Raw genomic sequence first — 12,404 nt, 5'->3', positions numbered from 1 at the left:
CTGACCCAACATTCCACCTTCTTTACCCCCAACCCTTTGCCTCTAACTTCTACTCCCTCACTGCTAATCATTTGTTTGTCACTGATAACCCTTTAGCATAGCTTCTAACCCCTTGACCTATAGCTATTAACCCCAACACTTCACCCCTCACTGGTAAACATTCCTTTTAACCCCTAGACATTCTACCAAGCACTCCACTCTAGCCCTCCACCCCTCACTGATAAATATTTGTTCTGCCCTCTAACCCTTCACCTTTATTCTTAACCATTCACCTCTAACATTAACACTTCACCTATAATAGCTATTGGGTAGAATAGTTGGTGAAGTACCTTGGGGGGCCCCCCATTTTAGCAAACTTTTCGCAGTGTTCGGTGCAAGTGTGCATTTCTTGTAGAAAAATGATTTTAATGCCATGACGCTCAGCATAAAGTTGTAACTGTCTCCTATTATAATTACCCAACCCCAGCACATTCCAGCTCATGAAAGCTAAACTGTTATCACCCATCAGTATACAATTAATGATTAGACTTTAGGATTTGGTCGGGGTGGCAGCCAACGATCCCGAGCCAGAGATAAGCAGTCTTGCCCCACTCTACTTCCTTCATGAACGTCAAGCCTTTAACATAACACCCAACCCATCCCTGACCCACCCGCATCCCTCCCCCAATCAGAGGAATGATAACCCCATTCCCCAATAACCAAATCCAAACCAATGGCATCAATGCCTGAGGGCCTGTGAACTGGCCTGGCGGCCATGCTCCGGGCTGGGGGCAATTAAGAATAAGTATGGTGCCTGGAAAAATAAACATGTGTAACATAGGTAGGACCTTATGGAGGGGAGATCAGCACGTACTTGAAACAGGTTAAACAATTTGCACATGACTGAAGGAATAGATCTCCTATACGTATGGGCCGGGGAGGCGTCGCCCCCAGTAAAAGTTCAACAGAACAACATAACACTAACAGAGAGGTGTGGCAATGAGTAGTCAACCAGGGAAATTGTCATCTATGAATTTGGAAGCCTCTTCCGGAATTGTGAAGAACAACACCTGGTTAGAGTGTGCGATTCTCAGCTTGGCAGGATACAGCATGGAGTATTTGACCTCCAGGTCACGCAGTTTCTTCTTAACTGCCAGGCAGGTTTTGCGTTCCTGTTGGATGGCCACAGAGAAGTCAGGGTACAGGTGGATCCTAGCGGACCCCAGGAATAATTCACCTTTGGCTCTCGCCACCCTGAGGAGGGCGTCTCAATCACGAAAATGTAGGACCCTGGCTATGATGGGGCACGGAGGTGCGCCAGGCCTGGGTTGTGTTGCTAAGGCACGGTGGGCTCTCTCTATTGCGAACTGCGGCGAGAGCCTTGGGGAATCCAGGAGTGTTAGTAGTGTGCGCTCAACGTAGTCTTCCATGGGTTCCTTGATACCGTCCTCGGGGACCCCAATTATGCAGAGATTATTGCGTCTCGAGCGCGATTCGAGGTCCTCATTCTTTTTCGCCACCTCGAGTACTCGACTAGATAGTGAGGAGACTTCCGCCTGGTGGGAGCCCAAGTCATCTTCAGTGGCACTCACCCTCGTCTCAATTTCAGCCACCCGGCCGTCGGTTTTCTTGATGTGTGCTTTGATGGAGGATATGGTGCCGTTCATGTCGTCTAGTTTAGTATGTAATGTGGTGAACCCGTTGCAGATGTATTCCAACTTTTTCTGTGAGTCTATGGAGTCCTCGGGAGTTGAAGTGGTGGGTCCATGCTCCGGTGCCCCCTCAGCCAGTTTAGACAGTGTTTTTGTTAACATATTAATGGAGGACTGTTTTTCCCCGCTCCTTTAGTCATGGCACCAGCTAGGGGTGATACTGCAGATTTGGGCTGGCAGAGGAAGAAGTGAAGCGTGCAGGAGGGTAGGTAGATCGCAGGCAGCAGTCAAGAGTGTGAGTAGGGGTGCCCGGGGGTGCCTTGCAGTTCTTGAGTGAGCTACGGGATTCAGGCCCGCCGGTAGGTTGTGGGGCCGCGGAACATCCAAGCAACAGCCCCGGACCGCAGCCAGTGGCACCAAGCCAGGAGGAAGTAATGCAGATGTGCCGGTGGTCCGGTGAAGGAGAACTCCAATTGAGACCGGCAAGTGATGCACCTGACTGGAGTGTGGGAGCGAGAGATCTGTGGCAAGCAACGGAGTAATGCAAGCCGAGGAGTTGTGGACTCAATAACGCCAGAGAGGGCAGGGGGGTGGGCTCCTTATGTCCAATAGCAGGGCAGCTGGTAAACCCAGTGGTAAGCGAGTCACTGGGCGGCTGAAGGAGAGTGGGCAGCTTGGAATCAGTTATGATATCCCAAGATCACTGGCAGATGGGTGCCCACTGTAAGCGCCGGTTTGCTATGCCAGTGACTGCCTCCCAAGCTGCAGGGAGAGTAGGTGATGCTGTTATTTTAGGTGCAGCGCGCCGTGGGCAGCCGATGTCTCACACTGCACGTCTGCATCCACTCCACTGAGCTGTAAGAAGCAGGCTGCCAGTAGCTGAGTGAAGGTGTGGGGGCCCGGCACCCAGAGACACCCAATAGCATCCCCTATCAGGACCATCTCAGTCCGGGCTAGTGTACTGAGAAAGGATCTTTAGGTGGTGTGAGCTATATTCGAACTGAGCTGAGGATTATCGAAGGCTATTTAGCCACCAGAATGGGTTGTGATCTCCAACGATAAGGCAAGCATTAGGATGCCCATCCACTCGAGCAATGAAGTATTTGCAGTCATACAGTAAGAGTCCCACATGGCCCTTGACAGCACTTGTGGGGGAGCTCAGCTCCCATGCAGCAACAGTGGAGGATAGATTGTGGGGGATCCGGTCAAGGCACAGCTCCATCGCGCGGCAGCCTGTGAGAGTGGATAGTAAAGAACAGGCGCAATGAGCCGCATCCCAAGGGGGGGTCAGCCGGAGTGGATGAACTGTCTCTGCGGAGGGGGAGGATCAAGGTCCCCGAACCCCCGAGGACTCACCGTAGCTGCCGGAGGCCCAGGGTGCCTCCCGGCCGGACCCACACGCACAGCCTCCACCAATCAAGCCAGCATCGGAGGGCCGCAGCGGGAGCCACCCACCACAGCACGCTGCCACAGGAGAGGCAGCAGAGCGGACCTGCTTGATGTCCAGAACGGGTCGCGGGATCCGGCGAAGGGAGCCGGCGCGGTCCCTGTCGTGGTGGCTGGAGGAAGGATCCCACTCCTCCGCAGGGCTCGGCCGTCTCCAGAAGGCAGGATAAGAGGCTGCAACTGTGCGGGCCCAGCGCCCCTCCCCCAAAGCAGAGCTCACATCCAACGGAGTCGGAGGCAGTCCCCTCTGGAAGCGAGGGGCGGATCGGGATAAGGCAGTCCTTCAGTGCCGTTCGGGAAGGCTAGATCTGCGGGATGAAGCCGATTCACAGCCCGAGGTTCGGATAGAACGTAGCTCGGGTCTCCAGCAGCAATCTTTTGATGTCAACTCAGGAAGATTATGGCGCACCACAGCAGATTTCAATGAGGATAGTGCCTCCCAGCTCGGAGCTCTCACTCAGGCGGCCATCTCTGCAAGCGCAGCAGCGCCCCCCGGCTTCGAGATACTTTCGGATTTGCAGGTATGCCGCTCTATGCATTATTTCTAGTTAGAAGTGGACTGTCGTGATGGGACGGTAATTGGTAGGGATGTAGGGGTCAAGTGTAGGTATCTGAAGGAGTGGGAGGACCCATGCGTTTTTTAAATTGGCAGGTACATTGCTGGAGGTAAAGGAGTTGTTGATAAATGATGGAATAAAAGGGACAGGCTCTTCTGCACAGTCTTTTATGAGCGAGGCAGGGCTGATGTCCTCTTGGCATCGAGATGGCTTCAGCCCTTTAATGATCTTAGTAACTTCTGGGATAGAAACGGAGCTTAACTCAAACAGGGGAGTAGAGTAGAGAAGAGGGGGTAGAAGGTCCACGGGTGTCTCTGAAGGCATGCGTTTTTCTTTTTGTTGCCACAATTTTAGTTTGTACTAGGGAGATTTTTTCCAAGAATGCATTTTGGATATATGAGCACCAGGTGATGTCTTATGGCACCTGGCTGGGGTGGTGGAAGGGGCGGGGTTGGTGATTCAAGTTCTTGCAAGATGGCGAAGAGCTCTCTCGTGCTTGAGTATGCATTTACTATTCTCTCGTACGTCAAGCTTTTGGCTTGAAGGACGGCTTGTTTGTAGTTTTTGGAAACGGTGAAGTGTTCTTTATTGGCAACTGAGGGAGCTTTTTTCCATGTGGTCTCAGCTGCTCGCTTTGTGGCGCTTACAGCTTTAAGGTCAGGGGAGTACCAGGAGCTGCGTTTGATCAGGGGTGCTACCTTGTCGATGGCAAGTAGTAGAGTTTGATTGTATAGTTCTACCATGGTGGACGGGTCAATGGTTGAGTGCAAATAAGTCGTTAGAGGTTGCAGCAGCGGGAGCATATTAACGGGTGTGATGTTGTGGGCATTCTTTGAGTTGGAGGCCGGTGCAGGTTGGGGTATGACACTGGTTTGTTTGGTCTTGATGATGATGAACAAAATAACGTTGTTGTCTGGCCATGGCGTGTTGGATAAAATGCCGATATTGCAGTTAGTATCAGCCAGCCAGTCGAGTGTGCAACCTTTAGCATAAGTAGGGCATATGATGTGTTGGGTGAAGCCCAAGACTTCAATAGTGTTAGCTAAGGCAAGTGCATTGTCGTTAGTAGGATTGTTGAGTCCCAGATTTACATCCCCATGAGGATAATTCTTGAGGATGGTTTGGAGCCATGTGATAGGAGCTGTGAGATGTCTTTCTTGAAGGATAACAGTGGACCGGGTGGCATGTATATTAGATGGAGAGTTATTGTGTCTGTGTTGCAGAGGGATATTTTGATTGAAAGCCCTTCCCCTGATTGGAATGCTTGCTTAGAGATTTCTCTGATGGATTAGCATCTTTTTTGCTATGATGGCCACTCCTTCCTCTTTGGTTTACATTCTATCTTTTCTAAGGATAGTGTAGCTGTCTGTGATGGCAAGGGAGAGGGCAGGACCAGCAGCAGTGTGCATCCACGTTTCAGTAATGGCTATACGGTCAAGGTTGTTCAACATGGTGAGGTCAGATATATCAAGGGCGTGGGCCAATTGGGATCTAGCATTGATGAGCGCGCCTTTAAGAAGCAATGTTATATCTAAGTGAGCGATGGGGATCTTCCCAGAGGCAGGGGTAGACTTAGCCAGTGCATCGTGTTTTTGTGTGATGGTGTCGCTAACAAGGGTCCCTAAGGTGTAGTTACCAGCAGGGTTGGTAGTGAAGGTAGCAAACTGATTCATAAATGGCATTCATAGTTGCAGGGGCAGCAGGCTTAGAATCACGAGTGGCATTCACAGTTACAAGGGTATCAAACTCCAAAAGATCAGATAACATTCACAGTGCTGGGGGCAGCAGGCTCAGAATGAACACAAATGGCATGCACTGTAATGGGGGCATCGGGCTCAGAAAGATCACAAATAGCATTCACAGTACTGGTGTTATCAAGTTCAGAATGATCACAAATAGCTTTCGCAGTAATGGGCCAGCAGGCTCAGAATGATCACAAGTAACGTTTGCAGTAATGAGACGGCAGACTCGTAAAATGCACAGTAATGGGAGCGGCAGGCTCAAAATGATCACAAGCAGCATACAGAGTAGTGGGGGCGGCGGGCTCAACATGATCACAGATAGCATTCACGGTAATGAGAGCCTAAGGCTTAGAATCGTGAGTGTCAATCACAGGATCAGAATCAGTTTGTTGTAAAGGCATCAAGTTGGAAATCGCGTAAGGTAATGCAGACACAGGGGCAGTGGACTCGGGCTTGCAAATTGACTGTAGGCTCAATGTTACGTGCGGCAATAGACGGCTTATTGCATAGCGAATCCGCAATTGTGGCAGATAACTGTATGGCAGTGGAGGAGAGGGTGTATAAATCTAGAGGATGCCCTCAGAAGTTTAAGTTTAAGATGTGGGACAAATGGTGCAAAGAGGATTAGGCTGTCCAGATGACTGTATGTATTGAATGCCGATTGGTTTGGGTCACTTTATTTGTCTGGGTGAACTGTGTATGTTTATGTACTGCTGATCAATCTATATATATATTTGTGAAAGTATGTTTGTATGTTCGGGGTTGGCTCCTGCCCTATAATAGTTGGTGGGCTGAAGTTTTGGCACCAGGTCGGCAAGCCAGTCTGGGATGTACTGGCGATAGTAAAATCTGACCAACCCCACCCATTTGCTCTGCAAAGGGGTGGAGCGCGGTCCGGCCCTGTCCTAGCAGTATAGGCGATTTCAGGAGAATGGCAGTTTTGCAATTTTAAAAAAATAGGAAGTTATGACACAAAACATACACAAGGCTATAGCAGACCCCCATGTGCATTTCAGCTATGGATCCATGCAACGACGGGTGGTACCGCTAGTTGTTATATATTCATTTGATTCTACATGAGTTTTACCAATCTTTTGATGTTTTAAAAAACCAATAAAAATAACTGTTAAAATGTTTTTTTAATTGTGATGCCATGGCAAAATCACATTTTAAGGGGCCGCTAAAGAACAAAAATGAAACGCATGCAGTGCTTCCCGCCTACCCCTGATCTGGGTAGGTGGGATTTGTCTGTCTGCAAGTTTAAAAATATTCAAGAGATACTGAGAAGGGGGAAGTGTTAGGCAATCGTTCCTCAAAAAATTGTGAAAGCAACCAACTTAGCATTTACATTATTTGTGAGGCATGTTGTGAAAATGATTTGTATTTTTCTAGATTTACATGAGCAATTGTTGATGGCTCGGCTTGTGTGTCCAATCTTAGAGCCTCGCTAGACATGGCACTCTATCTTAATTATTTGGCTTGTCCACGTTTAGTGTTATAGGTACTTGTGAAGCTATCTTTTGAATTTAGTGGGGCAGGACTGCTGGCTGTGTCTATAATATGCCTTCACTTGAAATATATTAGAAATGCGTTCATGATCAGACTGGAACAAGCACTGGTTTTTGTTTCCAGTGATTAACAACTCAGCTGCACTGTGCTGTTTTAGGTTTCATTGGTGTGGTGTAGAGCTCCGATCCTCGAAAGTGGAAATAACTCCAGCTTTTCGGGATATCCAGATAAAGCAAAGTTGCATGAAGTGAATTTAAATGGAGAAACATTCACATACATAGTGGCTATCTCTCATATGTGGTGTGATTCTGTCCCTCAAGGCATGGAGCTGGACAAAGCTTCTCAAAATCACTACATATTTGCCAGTTTGCACATTACTGCATAATTGAACACAAAGGATCCTTAGCGAATTGCTTTTATTTCATGGAACTAATACATTATATTTTGGTGCTCATCGGGGCATAAATATTAAGTGATAGCCATGACATTTGCTGTGTTTTTATGTGATGCTACTGTAAACTTGTTAATTATTTTACAAGGTTGGTTTTGTAGTTACATTGTAGTTAGTTTGGTAATGGTTCAGAGGATGTAGAGACTTTATTTACGCAAATATGTTTTAATTGTTGTAGGCAGAGATCGCCTTACTTATGATGGATGATGAGGATGATGATCGAAAGCATTTCAACTATGAGAAGATTGTGGAACAGCAGAATCTGAGCAAGAAGAAGAAGAAGCAACTGTCAAAAAAGCAAGAACTGCTGGAGGATGACTTCCAGGTAAGTCACAAAAAAGCATGCCCCATAGCATGTACTCAATCCTTGCATGGTAAAACTACCTCGTAATCTTGTTTCCCAACCATGATTTGAAAACTACAGCAGAAGAATGCTGTTCCATGCACCCAGTGTTAGGAAATATTGCTCTTTTAGCCAACTTTCCATCTATATTGTATGGACTACCAAACTTTTTGCGTTTGTTTTGCAACTTTTACACCTTGTCCTGATGTTTTACACAGAAGGGAAGCATTCAGCTTCACTTCTCTGGCCTTTTTGCTAATTTGTTATGGGGAAACTGACTAGTCCTTAAGACTGCCAGTACTGGGAAACTATGTTTCCCTTTTGTTTTGTACTTGTTGGGGTAACTTTTTCATATTGCACACTGTTAGGGGAGTTTCCCTAAAGTCCACTTGAGATAAGCATTTATAAAACTATCCCTTGGCATACAGGTCCATAACTCTTAGTTTAAGTCTGTACTACTCAAGGAACCTTGGTAGAGTGGCAGAGCAGTTAGGCTTATCATAGGAGGAAGATGTGAGCTGTAGGTAAGTACACTGAACCCAGTAAATACAATAGTCCAAATAAACACTTAAAATGTTATGTTTAAATATACACTTATTATATTTACACAAGGAAATTTGATAAATACCAGCACACATAGACATTCTTAATACCGTGCACTCGTGTTAAGATATACAGTGATTGTATTTAGTTGGCAAAACCGCATAAGATAGTCTTTTAGGAAGGAAAAGGGTTGGTTAGTCACACAGTAGCAGAGCTTAACATTCTAGAGACACTTTTGAATCAAACTAATGCTTTTAAAGTCCAATCCCTAACTATACAAAAAAGGCAGTATAGGAGTGGATTCAAGGTCTCAAGAAGCTGCAGAACAGCAAAAGTTCCTCAGGATACTTTTAGTCTCTAGGAAAAGATACTTTTAGAAATACCATGACAGGGACCCTGCAAAAGGACTCCCTAAAGGGACCCAAGCCGACAGCTTGGGTCAGAGGTAGAGTGGACACCTCTTCACACACTCCAGTCACTCTGGAGCTATTTCTCGGTTCAAGGCAAGTTATACCTTTCACCACACAGTACCTTAGGTTAGAAGAAATGCTCGTAGCTGGATTCTCCTCTGTGCAGCAACAATGGGCCGGTTTCCTGATTCCTTGGTCTGGTGACAAAAGGAAGGATTCTGAATGAGATGTCACAGCAGCAGTCTCTCTGTCTGTCTCTCTCTCTGTCTCTCTCTCTTTCTCTCTCTCTCTGTTTCTCTGTCTCAGTCTCAGAGAACCCTTGGCATAGATTCCTTTGGTCTCTCTGGTCAGTCTGCGGTTTTGGCGACTTTTTCTTAGCACAAACAAAGGAGGGGTTTTGACCAGTCATTCTTCATAGAATCTAGAGTTCTGCACTCTGGTGAGAGACTCAGATGAGTGGGATTGTGTCTCTGGAGCTCAGCAAAGACTTGGACAGATTCAACCTTTCAAAGACGTTGCACTGCAAATGGGTCACAGGTCTCCTGGTATTTGCGGTCTGCAGCTCTGGAAAGGCACAGCACCTTGGGAGATGGCTCAAATTGCAGTTCATCTCAGGGTGGGTTGGTCCGAGCAGCCAAAGGGAAGGAGTCGTCCACTTCGGAGCTCCTCGATCGAGTAGGAAACGGGGTCAGGACAGCAGTGGTCGCTTCACGGTGATGAGAAGGGGGTCTGTACGCATCTCTGGTCGTCTTCAGCTTCGTTTACTTCAGTTTCCAGTGGTCGACTTGCCTTTCACCTCAGGAACCTCACCTTTTATTCAGTTTCACCACACGCTCCTCTGCAGACTCTCCCAGCATTTTACAGAAAGGGGTGGGTGGCTGTCCAATCAGGACAGCCAGCCCCAATAGGAACTGGTTCCATTCATGCACTCATGCAGACAAAGGGCAGGGGAGTCAATAACTCCTACCCCACTTCCTGCCTGCCCAGACACACTGGAGCCTAGGCGGGTACACCAAAGGGTTCCTGCCAAAGTCAAAACACACACACAGACCTCCCGCTCCCAGAATGGTAGAAGGGGGACTAACAAAGAAAAACCAGGATAGGAATTGTGAAAAATGAAAGGAGCAACCATGTCAGAACATAGGTGATCCTATTGTGCACAACCGAGACTGTGAATACAATCTGTGGTATAAGAATAGCACAAATGTTGGTAGAACACGTCCACCGGCACCAGCCATAATGATAGGGTTGTGTATATGTGACTGAAAATAGAAGGGGATACCTAGGTGTGTCCCCTTAGCACTCCACATAAGTTGCTGTGTGCTAATCTCTCATAGTATAACGCTTTAGGAAGGATACAAAGTATCCCTCTATCCTTAAGAACTGTAGTTAGTAGTTAGTAAGGATAAGAAACTAATCTCAAAGGAGAACCCAAAGGGTTCCCAGCAGAGCTGTGTACTGCAAAAGTTAAACACAAACAACTTTAAAGAGATATGAAGGAAAGCAGACTCCATAGTAAAGGTAAAACACAGAAAAGAGAGTTCCAAAAGTCAGAGCAAATAAGAATGAATGAGGGGCAAAAGGCTCCCCGCATTCAGGATAGAAAGGAAAAGGGTCCAGAAGTCCAGCTAAAAGTGCTGGGGGGTCTCAGTAGGAGAAGGGGATGAAGCATAAAAATGATAAATATCCCTTACACGCACAGCATCGTTCACGTTTGTATCACCCTAGACTTACACCAAAGGGATTTTTAGTTACTTTTAAATGTGCCAACAGTTGCTCGTGGCCAAAGATGGCCGTGCCACAAGATGCCACAAGATGTTTCGCTTGTTCTTTGGTCATTTTGTTCCCTGACCTTCTTCCTACCTTCTCAAGTCAGGAGTTCCCTTTTATGGTCATGCACTTGCCGAGGAAAGCTGCTGGTTTGTGGACTAGCTATTTCAATTCAAATGTTAGCCTCTTCAAAGCGTTAAACACACAAGTGCAATTATATTTGAAAATCTATCCACATGTTAGTGGGTTTTTTTTTAAGTCGTGATCTGTAATTTTCAATGTTTATCAAAAATGACTGGTTTATAATCATTGATCATTAGAAAGGAGTCTAACTAAGGCTCTAATTTACTTTATATTGTACTTTATTTACAGCTCAATTTTGTGCTCCCTCCTGAAGAACCTAATCAATTATTTGGAGAACATGTGTCGAGGGAAAGTTTAAATTCAGTGAAATCAATTGAAACCAGCATCCTAATTAAGAGACTTTCCATTATTTTTGGTGAGAAGTTATCGCCAATTTAGGTTATGGATTGATAATGAGGGAATGCGCAAATCTAATGTAATAAATTGAAATCAGTACTTCAACTAAGAAACTCTCTTATATCAGGTGAGAAGTTATCACCAATTCAGGTAATGGATTGCTCACATAATAAATCAAGACCTGGTCTACTAACTACAAACCTAAGTGTTTTTTTTCTTTCTTCTTTCAAATTATCTCCACAAGTACAAAACATCAACTTCGAGGGCGCGGAATTATCAAAAGTGTCCTTTACCGATCCAGCTATCTTTTCAACACTGGATAGCCGCAGTGTAAAGGCACCAATTACTGCAGCCCCCAATAATCACTGAATAGTAATCTAACAGCTTTTTTAAAAACTTGCTGCCAGGTTGTATTAAGGCTGTGTACCCTCATATATTTGTGGGCTAGTGTATGCTATGTGTGTATTGACCCAGGAAGTGGACCGGGACTGTCTAGTCCCAATCCACAAACTAGTGCCAGTGAGACACTTGTGCATTCATGAGTCAGCCCCACAGCGGTCCCTGATTGGACCACTGCTGTTGTGCATGAGTGGTGCATATCCTTGCTATTAGAGGGCTGAGTTTGATCACTCACCTGAATTTAGAATAAGAGGAGTCGTCCTGCAGCCATTTCAGCAGATCAGAAGTTGAGCCAAGTATCCTGTGTAGCTGTGTAGATGACGGAATACCCAAGGACGAATCCTGAAGAGGCCTGGCGACCATTCTTGCTGCTGTCCCGGTGAAACCCTGCTTGACTACCTGATCTCAGAAGACCCTTGCTGGTGCTTCAACCCATTGAACTGGTGGGACCAACCAGTCTCGATGCCTTTTCCCGATACTGCAGCCTGAAGCCTTCGAACGTGTCCATGGACCACCCATTGGACTGACCTGCTCCGTTTTGGGCTACCATGCCAGAGGCGGTGCTTTTGTGCATTTTTGCCCGGAACATCAGTAGTTGTCAGCTAGTACTGCACATCTCCTTTCTGCCAGGCTTAAGCGTCCCCAGTAGGTATTACCCAAATTGTTTGTTTACAATTGTTCGAATGAACAATTGACCGAATTTAAAGGGTCACAATTGACCTTTTCACAATTGACCGTATATATATATATATATATATATATATATATATATGTAAATATATATATATATATCTGTTTGGTAATATATATTTATTTATATATATAGGGGTTTTGGGGGGTTTGGCGTTAGGTGAGGGGTTGTGGGGGGTTTCCCCCCACATATATGTTACAATTGACCTTCACAATTCGGTCAATTGTGAAAAGGTCAATTGTAATTCGAACAGTTGTAAAACGAACAATTCGTATACAACCTCCCAGTATCCAGGGATCCTGTTCGGGAGGGCTTCCTTAGTTCTCAACTGGAGAGACGCCTGCTATTGCCTTTGTGCAATGACTATCGCTGGAACCGGTCACCACCCATCTGGTAGAGTGTCCTGAAAAGCTCTGCATCGGTGCATGCTGC

General features: G+C 46.3%; 1 protein-coding gene across 2 annotated transcripts in view; it reads left to right on the top strand.

Annotated features, from left to right (window-relative positions):
* ESF1 (ESF1 nucleolar pre-rRNA processing protein homolog) overlaps positions 1 to 12,404 on the top strand; it is a 906,650-nt gene that overhangs the window by 769,890 nt on the left and 124,356 nt on the right. For both annotated transcript variants that reach the window (XM_069608338.1, XM_069608339.1), the window contains exon 13: positions 7,515 to 7,661. In XM_069608338.1, coding sequence (XP_069464439.1) covers positions 7,515 to 7,661 — 147 coding nt within the window. The remainder of the gene's footprint in view (positions 1 to 7,514; positions 7,662 to 12,404) is intronic.

Source organism: Ambystoma mexicanum, chromosome 4q (assembly GCF_040938575.1).
Source record: "Ambystoma mexicanum isolate Mex_15411 chromosome 4q, UKY_AmexF1_1, whole genome shotgun sequence".
NCBI classification, from domain to species: domain Eukaryota; kingdom Metazoa; phylum Chordata; class Amphibia; order Caudata; family Ambystomatidae; genus Ambystoma; species Ambystoma mexicanum.
This window is presented reverse-complemented; position numbering and strand designations above follow the sequence as displayed.